The 16,899-nt window shown below is 48.4% G+C and overlaps 2 protein-coding genes across 3 annotated transcripts; one reads left to right on the top strand and one right to left on the bottom strand.

Annotated features, from left to right (window-relative positions):
• Positions 1 to 10,834: 10,834 nt before the first annotated feature.
• On the top strand, positions 10,835 to 14,196 carry LOC125540357. 2 transcript variants are annotated; one of them, XM_048703967.1, is made up of 7 exons: positions 10,836 to 11,173; positions 11,778 to 11,807; positions 12,360 to 12,455; positions 12,630 to 12,747; positions 13,120 to 13,447; positions 13,559 to 13,613; positions 13,756 to 14,196. In XM_048703967.1, the coding sequence occupies exons 1-7, from the start codon at positions 11,051 to 11,053 to the stop codon at positions 13,828 to 13,830; spliced, it is 825 nt and encodes a 274-aa protein (XP_048559924.1). In that variant the 5' UTR covers positions 10,836 to 11,050; the 3' UTR covers positions 13,831 to 14,196. The 2 variants fall into 2 exon arrangements, with proteins under 2 accessions (XP_048559925.1, XP_048559924.1); XM_048703968.1 differs by lacking the exon at positions 11,778 to 11,807 and having other exon boundaries at positions 10,835 to 11,173.
• Positions 14,197 to 14,430: 234 nt separating this feature from the next.
• On the bottom strand, positions 14,431 to 15,569 carry LOC125540358. The gene is made up of 2 exons (XM_048703969.1): positions 15,019 to 15,569; positions 14,431 to 14,911 (listed from the first exon to the last, which is right to left on the bottom strand). The coding sequence occupies exons 1-2, from the start codon at positions 15,396 to 15,398 to the stop codon at positions 14,683 to 14,685; spliced, it is 609 nt and encodes a 202-aa protein (XP_048559926.1). The 5' UTR covers positions 15,399 to 15,569; the 3' UTR covers positions 14,431 to 14,682.
• Between the last annotated feature and the right edge of the window lie 1,330 nt (positions 15,570 to 16,899).

Raw genomic sequence — 16,899 nt, 5'->3', positions numbered from 1 at the left:
TCCTTCTCTAGAAAGGATCCATTCTTGGCAACAAAAATCTTGCCTTCGGATCTGAGGTAGAAGCTATACCCAATAGTTTCTTTAGGGTATCCTATGAAGACGCATTTTTCCGACTTGGGTTCGAGCTTTTCAGGTTGAAGTTTCTTGACATAAGCATCGCATCCCCAAACTTTTAGAAACGACAGCTTAGGTTTCTTCCCAAACCATAATTCATACGGTGTCATCTCAACGGATTTCGACGGAGCCCTATTTAAAGTGAATGCGGCAGTCTCTAAAGCATAGCCCCAAAATGATAGCGGTAACTCGGTAAGAGACATCATAGATCGCACCATATCTAATAGAGTGCGATTATGACGTTCGGACACACCATTACGCTGAGGTGTTCCAGGCGGCATCAGTTGTGAAACTATTCCGCATTTTCTTAAGTGTGTGCCAAATTCATGACTCAAGTATTCTCCTCCACGATCTGATCGCAAGAACTTGATTTTCCTGTCACGTTGATTCTCAACCTCACTCTGAAATTCCTTGAACTTTTCAAAGGTCTCAGACTTGTGTTTCATTAAATAGACATACCCATATCTACTCAAGTCATTAGTGAGGGTGAGAACATAACGATAGCCATCGCGAGCCTCAACACTCATTGGACCGCACACATCAGTATGTATGATTTCCAATAAGTTGGTTGGTCGCTCCATTGTTCCTGAGAACGGAGTCTTGGTCATTTTACCCATGAGGCATGGTTCGCACGTGTCAAATGATTCGTAATCAAGAGACTCTAAAATTCCATCCGTATGGAGCTTCTTCATGCGTTTGACACCTATGTGACCAAGGCGGCAGTGCCACAAGTATGTGGGACTATCATTATCAACCTTACATCTTTTGGTACTCACACTATGAATATGCATAGCAATACGCTCGAGATTCATTAAGAATAAACCATTGACCATCGGAGCATGACCATAAAACATATCTCTCATATAAATAGAACAACCATTATTCTCGGATTTAAATGAGTAGCCATCTCATATTAAACGAGATCCTGATACAATGTTCATGCTCAAACTTGGCACTAAATAACAATTATTGAGGTTCAAAACTATCCCCATAGGTAAATGTAGAGGTAGCGTGCCGACGGCTATCACATCGACCTTGGAACCATTCCCGACGCGCATCGTCACCTCGTCCTTCGCCAGTCTCCGCTTATTCCGCTGCTCCTGCTTTGAGTTACAAATGTGAGCAACTGCACCAGTATCAAATACCCAAAAGCTACTACGAGTACTGGTAAGGTACACATCAATTACATGTATATCACATATACCTTTCGTGATGCCGGCCTTCTTGTCCGCTAAGTATTTGGGGGCAGTTCCGCTTCCAGTGACCACTTCCCTTGCAATAAAAACACTCAGTCTCGGGCTTGGGTCCATGCTTTGGCTTCTTCCCGGCAGCTTGCTTGCCGGGCGCGGCAACTCCCTTGCCGTCCTTCTTGAAGTTTTTCTTACCCTTGCCTTTCTTGAACTTAGTGGTTTTATTCACCATCAACACTTGATGTTCCTTTTTGACTTCTACCTCTGCTGATTTCAGCATTGCAAATACTTCAGGAATGGTCTTTTCCATCCCCTGCATATTGAAGTTCATCACAAAGCTCTTGTAGCTCGGTAGAAGCGACTGGAGGATTCTGTCAATGACCGCGTCATCCGGGAGATTAACTCCCAGCTGAGTCAAGCGGTTATGTAACCCAGACATAGTGAGTATGTGCTCACTGACAGAACTATTTTCCTCCATCTTACAGCTGAAGAACTTGTCGGAGACTTCATATCTCTCGACCCGGGCATGAGCTTGAAAAACCATTTTCAGCTCTGCGAACATCTCATATGCTCCGTGTCTCTCAAAACGCTTTTGGAGCCCCGGCTCTAAGCTGTAAAGTGTGATGCACTGAACGAGGGAGTAATCATCGAAACGTGTCTGCCAAGCGTTCATAACGTCTTGTTCTGCAGGGAGAACAGGTGCTTCACCTAGCGGTGCTTGTAGGACATAATCTTTCTTGGCAGCTATGAGGATGATCTGTAGTCGTATAGTTGCTGCCATCGTCTTTCAGCTTGGTTTTCTCTAGGAACGCGTTGAAGTTGAGGACAACGTTGGCCATTTGATCTACAAGACATATTGTGAATATTTTAGACTAAGTTCATGATAATTAAGTTCATCTAATCAAATTATTCAATGAACTCCCACTTAGATAGACATCCCTCCAGTCATCTAAGTATAACATGATCCGAGTTAACTAGGCCGTGTCCGATCATCACGTGAGACGGACTAGTCAACATCGGTGAACATCTTCATGTTGATCGTATCTTCTATACGACTCATGCTCGACCTTTCGGTCTTCTATGTTCCGAGGCCATGTCTGTACATGCTAGGCTCGTCAAGTCAACCTAAGTGTTTGCATGTGTAAATCTGTCTTACACCCGTTGTATGTGAACGTTGGAATCTATCACACCCGATCATCACGTGGTGCTTCGAAACAATGAACTGTCGCAACGGTGCACAGTTAGGGGGAACACTTTCTTGAAATTATTATGAGGGATCATCTTATTTACTACCGTCGTTCTAAGTAAACAAGATGCAAAAACATGATAAACATCACATGCAATCAAATAATAATAGTGACATGATATGGCCAATATCACATAGCTCCTTTGATCTCCATCTTGGGGCTCCATGATCATCTTGTCACCGGCATGACACCATGATTTCCATCATCATGATCTCCATCATCGTGTCTCCATGAAGTTGCTCAACAACTATTAATTCTACTACTATGGCTAACACGTTTAGAAATAAAGTAAAGTAATTTACATGGCGTTTCTCAATGACACGCAGGTCATAAAAAAATAAAGACAACTCATATGGCTCCTGCCGGTTGTCATACTTATCGACATGCAAGTCGTGATTCCTATTACAATAGCATGAACATCTCATACATCACATATATATCATTCATCATTCATCACAACTTTGGCCATATCACATCACAAAACACTTGCTGCAAAAACAAGTTAGACGTCCTCTAATTGTTGTTGCAAGTTTTACGTGGCTGAATTAGGGTTCTAGCAAGAACGTTTTCTTACCTACGTGAAAGCCACAACGTGATTTGTCAACTTCTATTTACCCTTCATAAGGACCCTTTTCATCGAATCCACTCCAACTAAAGTGGGAGAGACAGACACCCGCCAGCCAACTTATGCAACTAGTGCATGTTAGTCGGTGGAACCAGTCTCACGTAAGCGTACGTGTAAGGTTGGTCCGGGCCGCTTCATCCCACAATACCGCTGAAGCAAAATAAGACTAGTAGCGGCAAGAAAGTTGACAACATCTACGCCCACAACAAATTGTGTTCTACTCGGGCAAAGAGAACTACGCATAGACCTAGCTCTGATACCACTGTTGGGGAACGTTGCAGAAAACAAAAAATTTCCTACGGTTTCACCAAGATCCATCTATGAGTTCATCTAGCAACGAGTGATCGGATGCATCTACATACCTTGTAGATCGCGAGCGGAAGCGTTCAAAGAACGGGGATGAGGGAGTCGTACTCGACGTGATCCAAATCACCGGAGATCCTAGCGCCGAACGGACGGCACCTCCCCGTTCAACACACGTACGGTCAGCGTGACGTCTCCTCCTTCTTGATCCAGCAAGGGGGAATGAGAGGTTGAGGAAGATGGCTTCAGCAGCAGCACGACGGCGTGGTGGTGGTGGAGAAGCAGTACTCCGACAGGGCTTCGTCGAGCTCTACGGAGGAGGAGGAGGAGGAGGAGGTGTTGGAGGGGAGAGGGAGGCGCCAGGGGCATGGGTGCGGCTGCCCTCCCTCCCCCCTCTATATATAGGGTCCCCAAGGGGGGGCGCCGGCCCTGGAGATCCAATCTCCCAAGGGGGCGGCGGCCAAGGGGGGTGGAGTGCCCCCCAAGGCAAGTGGGGCGCCCCCCCCCCCACCCTAGGCGCAGGGGAAAGGCCCAAGGGGGGCACACCAGCCCACTAGGGGCTGGTTCCCCTCCCACTTCAGCCCATGGGGACCTCCGGGATAGGTGGCCCCACCCGGTGGACCCCCGGGACCCTTCCGGTGGTCCCGGTACAATACCGGTGACCCCGAAACTTGTCCCGATGGCCGAAATAGCACTTCCTATATATAATTCTTTACCTCCGGACCATTCCGGAACTCCTCGTGACGTCCGGGATCTCATCCGGGACTCCGAAAAACTTTCGGGTTACTGCATATTCATATCCCTACAACCCTAGCATCACCGAACCATAAGTGTGTAGACCCTACGGATTCGGGAGACATGTAGACATGACCGAGATGGCTCTCCGATCAATAACCAACAGCGGGATCTGGATACCCATGTTGGCTCGCACATGCTCCTCGATGATCTCATCGGATAACCACGATGTCGAGGATTCAAGCAACCCCGTATACAATTCCCTTTGTCAATCGGTACGTTACTTGCCCGAGATTCGATCGTCGGTATCCCAATACCTCGTTCAATCTCGTTACCGGTAAGTCACTTTACTCGTACCGTAATGCATGATCCCGTGACCAGACACTTGGTCACTTTGAGCTCATTGTGATGATGCATTACCGAGTGGGCCCAGAGATACCTCTCCGTCATACGGAGTGACAAATCCCAGTCTTGATCCGTGTCAACCCAACAGACACTTTCGGAGATACCCGTAGTATACCTTTATAGTCACCCAGTTACGTTGTGATGTTTGGTACACCCAAAGCACTCCTACGGTATCCGGGAGTTACACGATCTCATGGTCTAAGGAAAAGATACTTGACATTGGAAAAACTCTAGCAAACGAACTATACAATCTTGTGCTATGTTTAGGATTGGGTCTTGTCCATCACATCATTCTCCTAATGATGTGATCTCGTTATCAATGACATCCAATGTCCATAGTCAGGAAACCATGACTATCTGTTGATCAACGAGCTAGTCAACTAGAGGCTTACTAGGGACATGTTGGTGTCTATTTATTCACACATGTATTACGATTTCCGGATAACACAATTATAGCATGAATAAAAGACAATTATCATGAACAAGGAAATATAATAATAATGCTTTTATTATTGCCTCTAGGGCATATTTCCAACAGGAACAACGGTGGAAGTCTCACGGCATCAGATGTGAAAGGGGTGAGGAAGCAAGATGATGGCGATGTATGGAGCATCCTATTGTTGTGGAAGAAATAGGTCGTCGACCAAATAAGTGACATGGTGGCCAGTAAACAAAGGGCACGGGATGCGAATGAAACATCCGGCTGAGTGGTAAAAGATGTGTCTCTTGATGTCGCCGGGGTGAAGGTCGTTGCCCTCGGGCAGCATCATCTACTGTCATGGGTGAAAGCGTGAGCCGATGATGCCACAGGCGCGTGGCCTAACGGCGCTAGACTACCGGCGCATGCAGACGCCCCGAAACCAAATGTGTCCCAACGGTTCTCAAGCAAAAATGTGCGAGACCATCAGCTGAATCAGCTCCGCGTGTAGAAATGGCATGGCTTCAGAGCTGGGGCCAGCAAATGGCCGGACGGAGGTTGCTATTCGACGACAAAGACGACATGGATCGGTTTCTTTTGAAGATGGGGTGGATCTCTGGCCGCATCACACGATTCTACTCGGCAATCTTTTTTTTTGAGTGAAGACAACGAATTAAATAAAAGAAGAAATGATGGGAGCTTGAGTTGGGCCTGATCTACAGCATCCACTCCCTAATGGGCCTACCATCTGGCCCGTCCAACATTCTCTCTGAGTCGTGTGTGCTCTCTGTGATTAGGACAAAAAAAAGGTGCGTGGGTAGGAGAAAAAAGAAAGAGCGGCCGCCGGCGAGAGAGGCGGAGGGGGGAAGAAAGGTGCGGCCTTTCTTGCCTAAAATTCCAGCGACGGAGGCGAATCCAAGGAGGAGGAGGAGGAGGAGGAGGGAGCCGCCCCTGCCCAGCTAAATCCTCATCGTTCGCCTCCCCAATCACCATTTCCCCCCTTCCGCGTGAGAGATTCGTCCTCCGATGTAGGCCGCCGCCTCGTGGAGCAAGGGCCTCCCCGGCCTGCGGAGCCACCTCTGTGCCGCGGCGTCGTTCCACTCGACGCCCACCTCGCCCACCAAGTGGAAGGGCAAGTTCGATTGCAAGGTCCGGCCGCCTGAATCTCCCCCCTCTTTTCCCATTTCTAGCGAATCCTTCCATGACCTAGTTGGATTCTGCCTTAGTAGCTAAGTAGCTAGCTACTGTGGATGCTTGTGGTTAATAATAAGTGGATGGAAAATAGATCGATCAAACTTGGCAACAGTTTGGTGATCACTCGCTGTTATCTTTCGTGTCCATTCAAACTGTTCAATTGGAAGCTGTAGTGGATGAACATTTCAGTAGATAGATGGTGCTGGTAGATGCTGATTTCTACCACAACAAATAGTTTTGAGTTCTGAGGATAAGCATCCGGACACGATTCTAGGTGGACGGACACTTGAATGCCAAATCTGAATCATGGACCACAAACTTCTTGATTGGTTTCGGCCGATGGTTTCCAGTGGGATAAGCATGAACCACTGGAAATGACCTTCCACTGTTGAACAAATATTGAAGAAGAAGCTACCAAAGGATAATGAATTGCCCGACAGTACATACGCAGCAAAGAAGGTCTAGAGGGCATACGACCTTCTTTGCTGCATATGTACTCTCGGGCAATTCGTTATCCTTTGGAAGCTTCTTCTTCAATATTTTCAGTAGCTTCTCAAATCCTTTGTCAGGCACAGCATTCTCTGCCTTCCACTGCAAAAATTCCAGTACGGTACCGAGCTTTGTGTTGCCATCTTCGCAATTAGGGTACAACCCTTTTTTGTGATCATCTAACATGCGATCGAACTTCAGCTTCTCCTTTTGACTTTCGCATTGCGTCCTTGCATCGACAATGACCCGGCGGAGATCATCATCATCGGGCACATTGTCTGGTTCCTCATGATCTTCAGCAGCTTCCCCCGTTGCAGCATTATTGGGCACATCGTCTAGTTCCTCTTGATCTTCAGCAGCTTCCCCCGTTGCAGCATCACCGTATTCAGGGGGCACATAGTTGTCATTGTCCTCTTCTTCTTCACCGTCTTCCATCATAACCCCTATTTCTCTGTGCCTCGTCCAAACATTATAGTGTGGCATGAAACCATAGTAAAGAAGGTGGGTGTGAAGGATTTTCCGGTCAGAGTAAGACTTCGTATTCCCACATTTAGGGCATGGACAACACATATAACCATTATGCTTGTTTGCCTCAGCCACTTCGAGAAAATCATGCACGCCCTTAATGTACTCGGAGGTGTGTCTACCACCGTACATCCATTGCCGGTTCATCTACGTCCATTATATATAATTAAGTATGTCAAAAACCATTACAGAACATCATGAATAGATAATTAAGTGATCAAATTAATAGAAGTTCATCATCACATTAAAACCAAAGTACATACATAGTTCTCATCTAACAACATATAGCTCTCCAGAGCATCTAATTAATTAAACCATACATTGAAACTATGTAAAACATTTCAATGCGAAAACAAATGCGATCATAATCGCAACCAACGGCATAATGATACCATGCCTCGGTATGAATGGCATATTTTCTAATCTTTCTCATCTTCAACCGCATTGCATCCATCTTGATCTTGTGATCATCGACGACATCCGCAACATGCAACTCCAATATCATCTTCTCCTCCTCCTCAATTTTTTTTATTTTTTCCTTCAAGTAATTGGTTTCTTCTTCAACTAAATTTAACCTCTCGACAATAGGGTCGGTTGGAATTTCCGGTTCAACTACCTCCTAGATAAATAAAATATATGTCACGTTGGTCGGCATAATTGTCATAAACAATAAATGAACCAAATAGTTATAAAAAGATAATATATACCACATCCGAATCATAGCCAGGACGGGGGCCGACGGGGGCGGATACCAAAACCATCGCACTATATAATAACAAGAAATAATAAAAGTAAGAAAATTAGACAAGTATCTATCTAGCTAAAGTAAGATTTTTTTTCTTTCGGAAAGAAGATAAGAACAAGAGGCTCACCACGGTGGTGCTGGCGACGAGATCGGTGCGGGCGATCCACGGCGGTGAAGACGGGAGTGGGACGTGACGGGCCGCTAAACCTAGACAAATCTTGAGAAAAATGGAGCTTTGAGGTCGAGCTTCGAGAGGAGAAAGCTTAACTAGTGTGGCTCGGGCATTTCATCGAACACCTCATGTGCATAGGAGGTGAGCTAGAGCACCACAAAGCTCTCCCCTCGCCGGCCAGAAAAAACAGAGCAGTGTGGAGTGCTCTGCTCGCCGGCGAGTGGGTATATATAGGCACCTCATTGGTCACGGTTCGTGGCATGAACCGGTACCAAAGGGAAGCCTGTGGTCCCGGTTCAAGCCACCAACCGGGACCAATGGTGGTGGGCCAGGAGCGAGGCCCATTGGTCCCGGTTCGTCCCACCAACCGGGACCAAAGGGGCATGATGAACCGGGACCAATGCCCCCACGAGGCCCGGAAGGCCCTTGGCCTCACGAACCGGGACAGATGGCCCCATGGGTCCCGGTTCTGGTCTGAACCGGGACTAATGGGCCACCTCGGCCTGGACCAAAGCCCTGTTTTCTACTAGTGACATGTTCATGTTACTACTTTATGTTATTATCTCTATAGTGGAGAGTAACATATGTGTGGTAACATGCAACACTTTATTTATTAGGCTATAGACACATCTTGTCTTGATATGTGTCATGTTACTCATACTAGTAGTAACTAGCTATGTTACCACTTTCCTCTTTTTCTTCATTTATTGCTTGCCACATCATCTATTCCATCTAGATATGTGTGATGTTATTATCTATGTTACTCCCACTGTAGGTAGTCTAAGGTAGCGAAGAAGATGAGGGATTGGGATGGGAAACGTCGGTAGTAGATGCTTGCAACTTGCAACGCAATATGTGCGCTGGTTCAAACATTAATGGCATGCGATATAAATGGGCCAACTTGTTTACCGCTGGAAACAAAATGCAAGAGGGTGCATGCTGCGTACAAATGTAAATCAAAGGCATGATGTGGCACATCCAGATGTTTAGAGTTGAACAATTGTTTTCATGGTGATGATGTGGGGTCATTAGGATCAGTTTTTGCTGAGGTGGCACATCGCTGATGTGGACAATGTGCATGGTGAGAGAATAGGGAGTAGTGGGGAGCAACTTCTTAAGAATCATAGATGCCATAGTCTTAATGATAAAAAATGCCATCATCACAATAATAAAAAAGGCATGCTCTTATTAGTAAAAACTACAATATCGGTAAAACAAAACTGTCATCCTCTCAATAATAAAAATGTCACCCTCTTATAATAAAAAATGCCATCCTCTTAAAATAAAACTGCCCCGTGAGAAAGTTAAAAAAAATATTACTTTTGGGATGAATTAAAAAACTTCAAAAATGCAATGTTGTATATAAATATACATTTTAAGAGAAATTTTCGCAAGCCCGCTCTCGAGCCCAGTGGTTAGAGTACCACGCTCGACGCGAGAGGTCGGGAATTCGAATCCTCCCCTGTGCCAGTGTTATGTATTTTTGAAAAAAAAACAAGAGTTTGCCGGGAAAAGCCACACAACGAATGCGTTACACATTTTTGGAGAAATAAAAACAAGAGTTCACTAGGAAAAGCCAAACAGCGAATGCCTCCAGCCATCCGACGTGGTGTTGCCCCTTGTGTTGGGGTGCGTGTGCATTCGCTAGGGTCACCCTCCTTGAGAACATTCGTCAGTTATAATTTTCGAAGAAGATTTCATCACCTCATGCTCATAACAAGGGGGATCGAGCCATAGTATCGGTTGTTGTATGTTGTTACATGTGTCCAATATATGTAACTTCTCTTTTAGTGATTGGATGGAGAGGATGGGAGGCTCCATGTCGAGTTACTCCATTTGTTGGTCCTTGGTGGTAGCAAAAAAGAAAGCACCGATGTGTAGCGTTGCACAGGGAGGATCATCACCGCCACGACTCCATCTACACATACACTCAAGGAGGTGACACACTTGCTCTTCAAGATCCAGCGTCCAATGGGATTTTGTGAGCGGGAACAACGATGGAAGCCTCACGGCATCAGATGTGAAGGGGGTGAGGAAGCAAGATGATGGCGATGTATGGAGCATCCTATTGTTGTGGAAGAAATAGGTTGTCGACCAAATAAGCGACATGGTGGCCAGTCAACAGAGGGCACGGGATGCGAACGAAACATCCAGCTGAGTGGTAAAAGATGTGTCTCTTGATGTCGCCGGGGTGAAGGTCGTTGCCCTCGGGCAGCATCATCTACTGTCATGGGTGAAAGCGTGAGCCGATGATGCCACAGGCGCGTGGCCTAACGGTGCTAGACTACCGGCGCATGTAGACGCCCCGAAACCAAATGTGTCCCAACGGTTCTCAAGCCAAAACGTGCGAGCCCATCAGCTGAATCAGCTCCGCGTGTAGAGACGGCATGGCTTCAGAGCTGGGGCCAGCAAATGGCCGGACGGAGGTTGCTATTCGACGACAAAGACGACATGGATCGGTTTCTTTTGAAGATGGGGTGGATCTCTGGCCGCATCACACGATTCTACTCGGCAATCTTTTTTTTTGAGTGAAGACAACGAATTAAATAAAAGAAGAAATGATGGGAGCTTGAGTTGGGCCTGATCTACAGCATCCACTCCCTAATGGGCCTACCATCTGGCCCGTCCAACATTCTCTCTGAGTCGTGCGTGCTCTCTGTGATTAGGACAAAAAAAAAAGGTGCGTGGGTAGGAGAAAAAAGAAAGAGCGGCCGCCGGCGAGAGAGGCGGAGGGGGAAAGAAAGGTGCGGCCTTTCTTGCCTAAAATTCCAGCGGCGGAGGCGAATCCAAGGAGGAGGAGGAGGGAGCCGCCCCTGCCCAGCTAAATCCTCGTCGTTCGCCTCCCCTATCGCCATTTCCCCCCTTCCGCGCGAGAGATTCGTCCTCCGATGCAGGCCGCCGCCTCGTGGAGCAAGGGCCTCCCCGGCCTGCGGAGCCACCTCTGCGCCGCGGCGTCGTTCCACTCCACGCCCCCCTCCCCCGCCAAGTGGAAGGGCAAGTTCGATTGCAAGGTCCGGCCGCCTCCTTCAATCCCCCTCTTTTCCCATTTCCAGCGAATCCTTCCACGACCTAGTAGGTAGCTAGCTACTGTGGATGCTTGTGGTTAATAATCAGTGGATGGAAAATAGATTGATCAAACTTGGCAACAGTTTGGTGATCACTCACTGTTATCTTTCGTGTCCATACAAACTGGTCAATTGGAAGCTGTAGTAGATGCACATTTCAGTAGATAGATGGTGCTGGTAGATGCTGATTTCTTCCGCAACAAATAGTTTTGAGTTCTGAGGCTAAGCATCCGGACACGATTCTAGGTGGACGGACACTTGAATGCCAAAGTCTGAATCATGGACCACAAACTTCTTGATTGGTTTCGGCCGATGGTTTCCAGTAGGATAAGCATGAACGACGAAGCTCCATGTGCACATCTGGGGTGTCCTCAACCAATTAACCTGCTGTGCTGTGATTTCAGTTCCTATTTCAACTAGTTCTAGCCTGTAAAGGACCCTGATACATGCACATTTGGCAATTAATTTGTTCTTGGTCTCGGTAGGGTTATCCATATGCTTTACAAGTTACAACATCACTCCTGTTCATGTTCTTCTCATATATGTGCAGCATGAACATGGAGAACGGAAGCTATCCAAGGTATGCCTCGACACATCTCTCAGCTGTAATCTGTACTGGCTGGGAACATGAGCACCATTAATGTCAAACATACTTGAAGCACAGTAGCTCAAAGCAGCAGTTTAACTTCATGCCTGATGCAACTTGCAAGATACGTCAGTAACTATGGTCGGTGTAGTATTAGTAGGGACTGCAAGTTAATTATACTAAGATAGTAAAGTGCATTTTGCTTGATATTTTCCTCAGGGTGCTTGCATTCTCATACAGTTGCATAGAGCTCTTGGTAATGGTTTTCTAGAAACTTGGTAGCACATAAGGTTTTATTTATAGCTAGATACCAGAATTTGATCTCTCAGAATGTAATTGAGCACCTCTAGCTGTGTTATGCATTTGTTTCACTGCCATGTTTTTAGTAGCCAAAGCAAACTCAATGAGTCAATTCATCACGCAGAAAGAAAACAGTTATAGGTTTGTACTTGATGCTTTATTTAGTAGTAGCTGCCTTACCTTGATTAGGTAGCATCGACAATGGTGATTTTGAGATAGTTCTAATGGGTAATAACTCTTCAACAGAAATATGAGCGATACGTTGTTCGTCAAAAACGAGCAGAAGGAAAGAAGGCCCTGAAAAATTACCTTCTGTATGGAAAGTCAACACCTCATATACAGGTGAAATTTCTATTTGAGTTGTCATATGGACTTTCTTATCCTTCCTTCATTGGGATAATTAAGGCAAAAGTTTATTTCTGCAAGCATAAGAGTTGGCAGAAAAGAGAAAACATCCACCATCCATTTATTATTGCTTGTGTACCTGAAGTCTACAGTGCACTTGTATTCCTCTAGGATGGAAGTATGGGCAGCTTTGCTAATTCGCATGATATTCCACGATTCAAAACGTTCAGAAAGAAACAGGATCACAGTTCAACAAAACCTCGACAAGGAGTACACCATCAAAGAAAGGGTATGGTTCTATCTTAGCACAGTAGGTCCATGTTTTGCTCTGCTGCCTTGGGAATATCCATGTAGTTATCTAGCGTTTCATGGTCTGTTATTGCCGTTTCTGCATATCTTACATAGTTACATCTGAGGATATGATTTATTTACACCGGAGAAGTTCCAAGGGCAAACAAAACTTCTACAGCCTACAACTCAACTATATGAATTCTGATCCTTTGTGATGACAGTGTTTTGTGCTGCTTAATGACAGTTTTGTTGAACTTTCATGGATTATATATAGCATGGATCTGTGATGCTGGCCATCCAGATCACTTCATTGAAGTAGCTATCACATCGTAATACTATGAAAGTTTGACGAGGATGTTCTTTTTTGTAGACAAAAAGGACAAGGCGAAGTTCTACAACTTTTTCTACGAAACCCGTTATGTGAATCCTGAAAATATTTTTGAGACCATCTTTGGTGAGCATCACCAGAGTTTTACCTGGTCCCATGCTTCATGGGAGGGTTTTCACTTCAGAGCTTCATCGTTTGGATTCAGACGGGCTGGTGAATCACGAAGACAAAGAGTTAAAAGCGAGAGCGAAGACGAAAGCGACGACGACGACGCCGCCTGTGACACAGCCGGCGTTGGCTCACATGCGCACAGGCTCACCCTTGGATTGCCACCTCGTGGTCCACTAACCCTAGATGATGTCAAAACAGCGTGAGATTCCGTTTCGTCCTGCCTCCTCAAATTGTTGCTTGTCTCTGCCACCGTTGCAAAATGTTGTTTACCACTCACTCCGCTGGTGTTTACCCGATTTACTCCGTGCAGCTTCCGCGCGTCTGCTCTCAGGTGGCACCCTGACAAGCACCCGGGCTCTTCACAGGTAACCGACCGACTCTGAGGTGGTTTCGAAGTTGAACCAACAACAGATGCAACACTAGTTCAGTGTTGGTCACATATCAACTTGCGAAAACACATATGCTAACAGAGGACATGTCCATTCCCTACATTTGTGTTGTGCGCAGGCCGTAGCCGAGGAGAAGTTCAAGCTGTGCGTCAATGCGTACAACTCGCTCTGCACCGTCCTGAAGGCCGGGTGATAAGCCTCTTCCTTCCTCCACGCGTGGTGTTCTGAAGCTTGAGAACGCTATCAGCTGACCTCCCTCGAGCGCGTGAATTTGGCAAGAAAATCGTTCCATCTCTTGCGGGGAGTTGGGGCTCCTGAACTGGAGCTAGAGCTCTCTTCTCCGCATCTGTTGTTTGTTCCTTTCTTGAGTATTCGTTTTCTTTAACTAGAGATTTGAGCCAACAGAGCCGAGCTCCCAACATGATGGAAGGAGATTATGTTGTAGTAACATGTAGCAGCACAATCATATTTACTACCATTGCAAGCTGTAACAACAAATGATGGTTATTTCATTTCATCTCTTGATTTCGAAAGGGGAAACAAAATAAACTTGTCTGAATGCAACAAGCAGCGAGATGAAAGCTCCCCTGTTAGTATTTTCCAGTGTTGCTCTCAGATGAGATGTGATTCTTATCTTAGCGTAGTGCACATTTTAGATAGAGGAAGATCTCAGATAGTACAACAATTGTAGATGTGTGATGCGATGTGATTGACACGGACAGTTGCGTTATGATGAATTGATGATTAGGCCGGCCAGAGTGAAAGCAAAGCAAAGCAGAGTTGGTCAGAATCATGGCCAACGAAGATCCTTGACATTAATGAATGTTGGTAGGCAGGCAAACAGATGTCACTCACTCTTGGTGCTGCTGTCTGTAGGACATTGTTTCTGGGTGTTGCTTGCTTGCTAATGGTGGAACACAGCACAGCACAATCGATTCGATTCGATTCGATTCTACTAGTAATCCTGATGAACAGAAGAAGCAGAGAGGAGGAGGAGGAGGAGGAGGAGGAGAAGGTAATGGTGGTAGCTAGGCTAGGGGTAGGGCTAGAAGCAGAGGACTGCGACGGCGGCGGCGACGGAGAAGGCGAAGGTGGCGATGAGGAAGGCGAAGTGGATGGCCCAGCTGCGCTTGAACTTGGCGAGGTAGGTGTCGTGCGGCTCCTGGTAGGGCACCTCCACGTCGGCGGCCGCCACCACCTCCCCCGCCGACTTGAGCATCCGCAGCCGGTCCGCCGCCAGCGCCAGCGTCAGCTTGTGGCACCGCCGCTGGTACCTATATATTGCAATTGGACCATCCATCCATTGTTACTCAACCAGATCGAATCGGAAATCGGAATCGATTGTAGTTGCAGCACAAGAAAGAAAGAAAGAAGCAAGGACCTGAAGCCGTTGAGGCATCGGAGGTGGTGCGCGACGGCGGCGTAGAAGGCGAGGTGGGCGAGGGAGAGGAGGCCCGCGGGGGCCCAGAGGTGGCGGCACTGGAGGCGGCCCCCGCCGGAGACGGCGGAGAGGACGAGCGCGAGGAAGAGGAAGAAGGCGAGGAAGAGGCGCCAGAGCTCCTGCTTCTGCGCGTCGGCGCTGCGCTTCTTCTCCACCGTCTTGTCGAAGTGCAGCTGCACCACCGCCCCCAGCGCCTGCGCCGCCGCCTCCCGCGCCACCACGTCCACGCCCCCTCCCGCGTAGGAGGAAGCCGCCTCCCCCTCCCGCGGCATCGTCACCAGCCGGTGGTGCTGCCCGTGCCCGTGCCCGTGCCGATCCATCGTCAGTCAGTCAGTTGACTCGGAGGGATTGGAGGTCGGGAGGGAGGAGTATTTTACTCGCTCGCGGCCGGAGCTCGGGTACTGAGACTGGGACTGAGATTGGGAGCTGGGCAGTGGAGTGGGGTGGTGAAGTGTGAAGGTGGGGAGTGAGCAGTGGCGCTTTTGCTTGCTTGTCCATGGGCAGAGGTAAAGCTGATGCTTTTATTTTATTTACGCCATGGCCATGGGTGGATCATTGGATGCTTCTTGCACTGGACTGGAGCGTGACCAATCATAATGCACCGTGGCGAGTTACTGGTAAACATTTCACTAGCTGTCAAGTAATTAGAATATTACAGTAGATGGAGGAGATTAAAGGAGACGGAGAAGAGAAGATTCACAGAAGGGCAGCGTCAGCGTAGCAGGGATGGGATGGGCATGGCACGTGGTGAACCATCCTCGGTGACTGTGAGCACTGAGAATGCATCCATCCATGTGTACAGTGGACGACGCTTGCTGCTCCGTTAAGAGCAGCTAACTGAATAATGCAGGATGCAATTCATCTGAGTGTAAACGGCCGTTGCAGATAAACTACCAACTGAAATGGAAAACGCCGGGTGGAGCTAAACGGCTCAAATGTAGTAGGGCATCTCCAGCCGCGTCCCCAGTAAGGTCTTCTCAGGTGATTTTTTCGCGCCGACGCCAAAAAAAAGGCCCAGTCGCGTCCCAGGAGCTCGATTTTCGCCGGTCTGGGCCGAAAATAGCGCCGGCGGACCCAGACCGAACCCGGCGCGCTGGAGGGCGTCCGGGGGCGCCGGGGCGAGCTGTTTTGGCGCGAAAAAGCCGCGGACCAGCCGCGTCAGCGACACTGCGCCTCGTCTTCCTCCAACGGCCTCGGTTCCCGTGAGGAATCAATGCCAAGGCTGCCGCCGGTCAGCCTTGCCATTGATTCACGGGCGGCGCGTCACGGCACGGCTCACCGACGCCTTCCCTCCCTCGCACGCGTACACACGGGTGCGGCGCGGCTATATAGCCGGTGGCCTGCACTCGCTTGTGCCCACACCAGCCCCGCCCCTCGCCGCCGCCCAGCCCCTCCCTCTCCCTACCTCTCCCGAGCGCCGCCGCCCAGCCCCTCCCTCTATCTCTCTACCTCTCCCGAGCCCGTCGCCATGGCGGAACGCTTCCGCGGAGACGAGGCAGCGGCCAACGGCTTCGGCCGCCGTTCGCTCCGCGAACAGGAGTCCTGGCTCCTATTCCAGGCGAGCATCCCGGCGCCGCCGAACATGCGCGCCGGGCCGACGGGGTGGAGACTCAGCGCCGGGGGAGTGCCCATTCCCCTGTTGCCCGACACCGTGGTGAAGCCGAAGTACTTCGCCGAGGAAGTCAAGGTCGTGCGCGCCTCCCTCACCGACGCCCAATTCTCCCTCCCCCAGTACGCCGCCGACAACCACGCGGCTTGGGCGGCATATTTCGAGCGCCGCCAGCAGCAGCGCTTGGCGTCCACCAACGGCGCGCCGGTGGT

This window comes from Triticum urartu, chromosome 2 (genome assembly GCF_003073215.2).
Source record: "Triticum urartu cultivar G1812 chromosome 2, Tu2.1, whole genome shotgun sequence".
NCBI classification, from domain to species: domain Eukaryota; kingdom Viridiplantae; phylum Streptophyta; class Magnoliopsida; order Poales; family Poaceae; genus Triticum; species Triticum urartu.
This window is presented reverse-complemented; position numbering and strand designations above follow the sequence as displayed.

Excerpts from the sequence above, each read along its gene's own strand:
- LOC125540357 (XM_048703967.1), top strand. The coding sequence starts at position 11,051 with ATGCAGGCCGCCGCCTCGTGGAGCAAGGGCCTCCCCGGCCTGCGGAGC. Across the intron at positions 11,174-11,777 it reads AGGGCAAGTTCGATTGCAAG|CATGAACATGGAGAACGGAA; the intron begins GTCCGGCCGCCT and ends ATATATGTGCAG. Across the intron at positions 13,614-13,755 it reads AGCACCCGGGCTCTTCACAG|GCCGTAGCCGAGGAGAAGTT; the intron begins GTAACCGACCGA and ends TGTTGTGCGCAG.
- LOC125540358 (XM_048703969.1), bottom strand. The coding sequence starts at position 15,398 with ATGGATCGGCACGGGCACGGGCACGGGCAGCACCACCGGCTGGTGACG. Across the intron at positions 14,912-15,018 it reads CGATGCCTCAACGGCTTCAG|GTACCAGCGGCGGTGCCACA; the intron begins GTCCTTGCTTCT and ends TGCAATATATAG.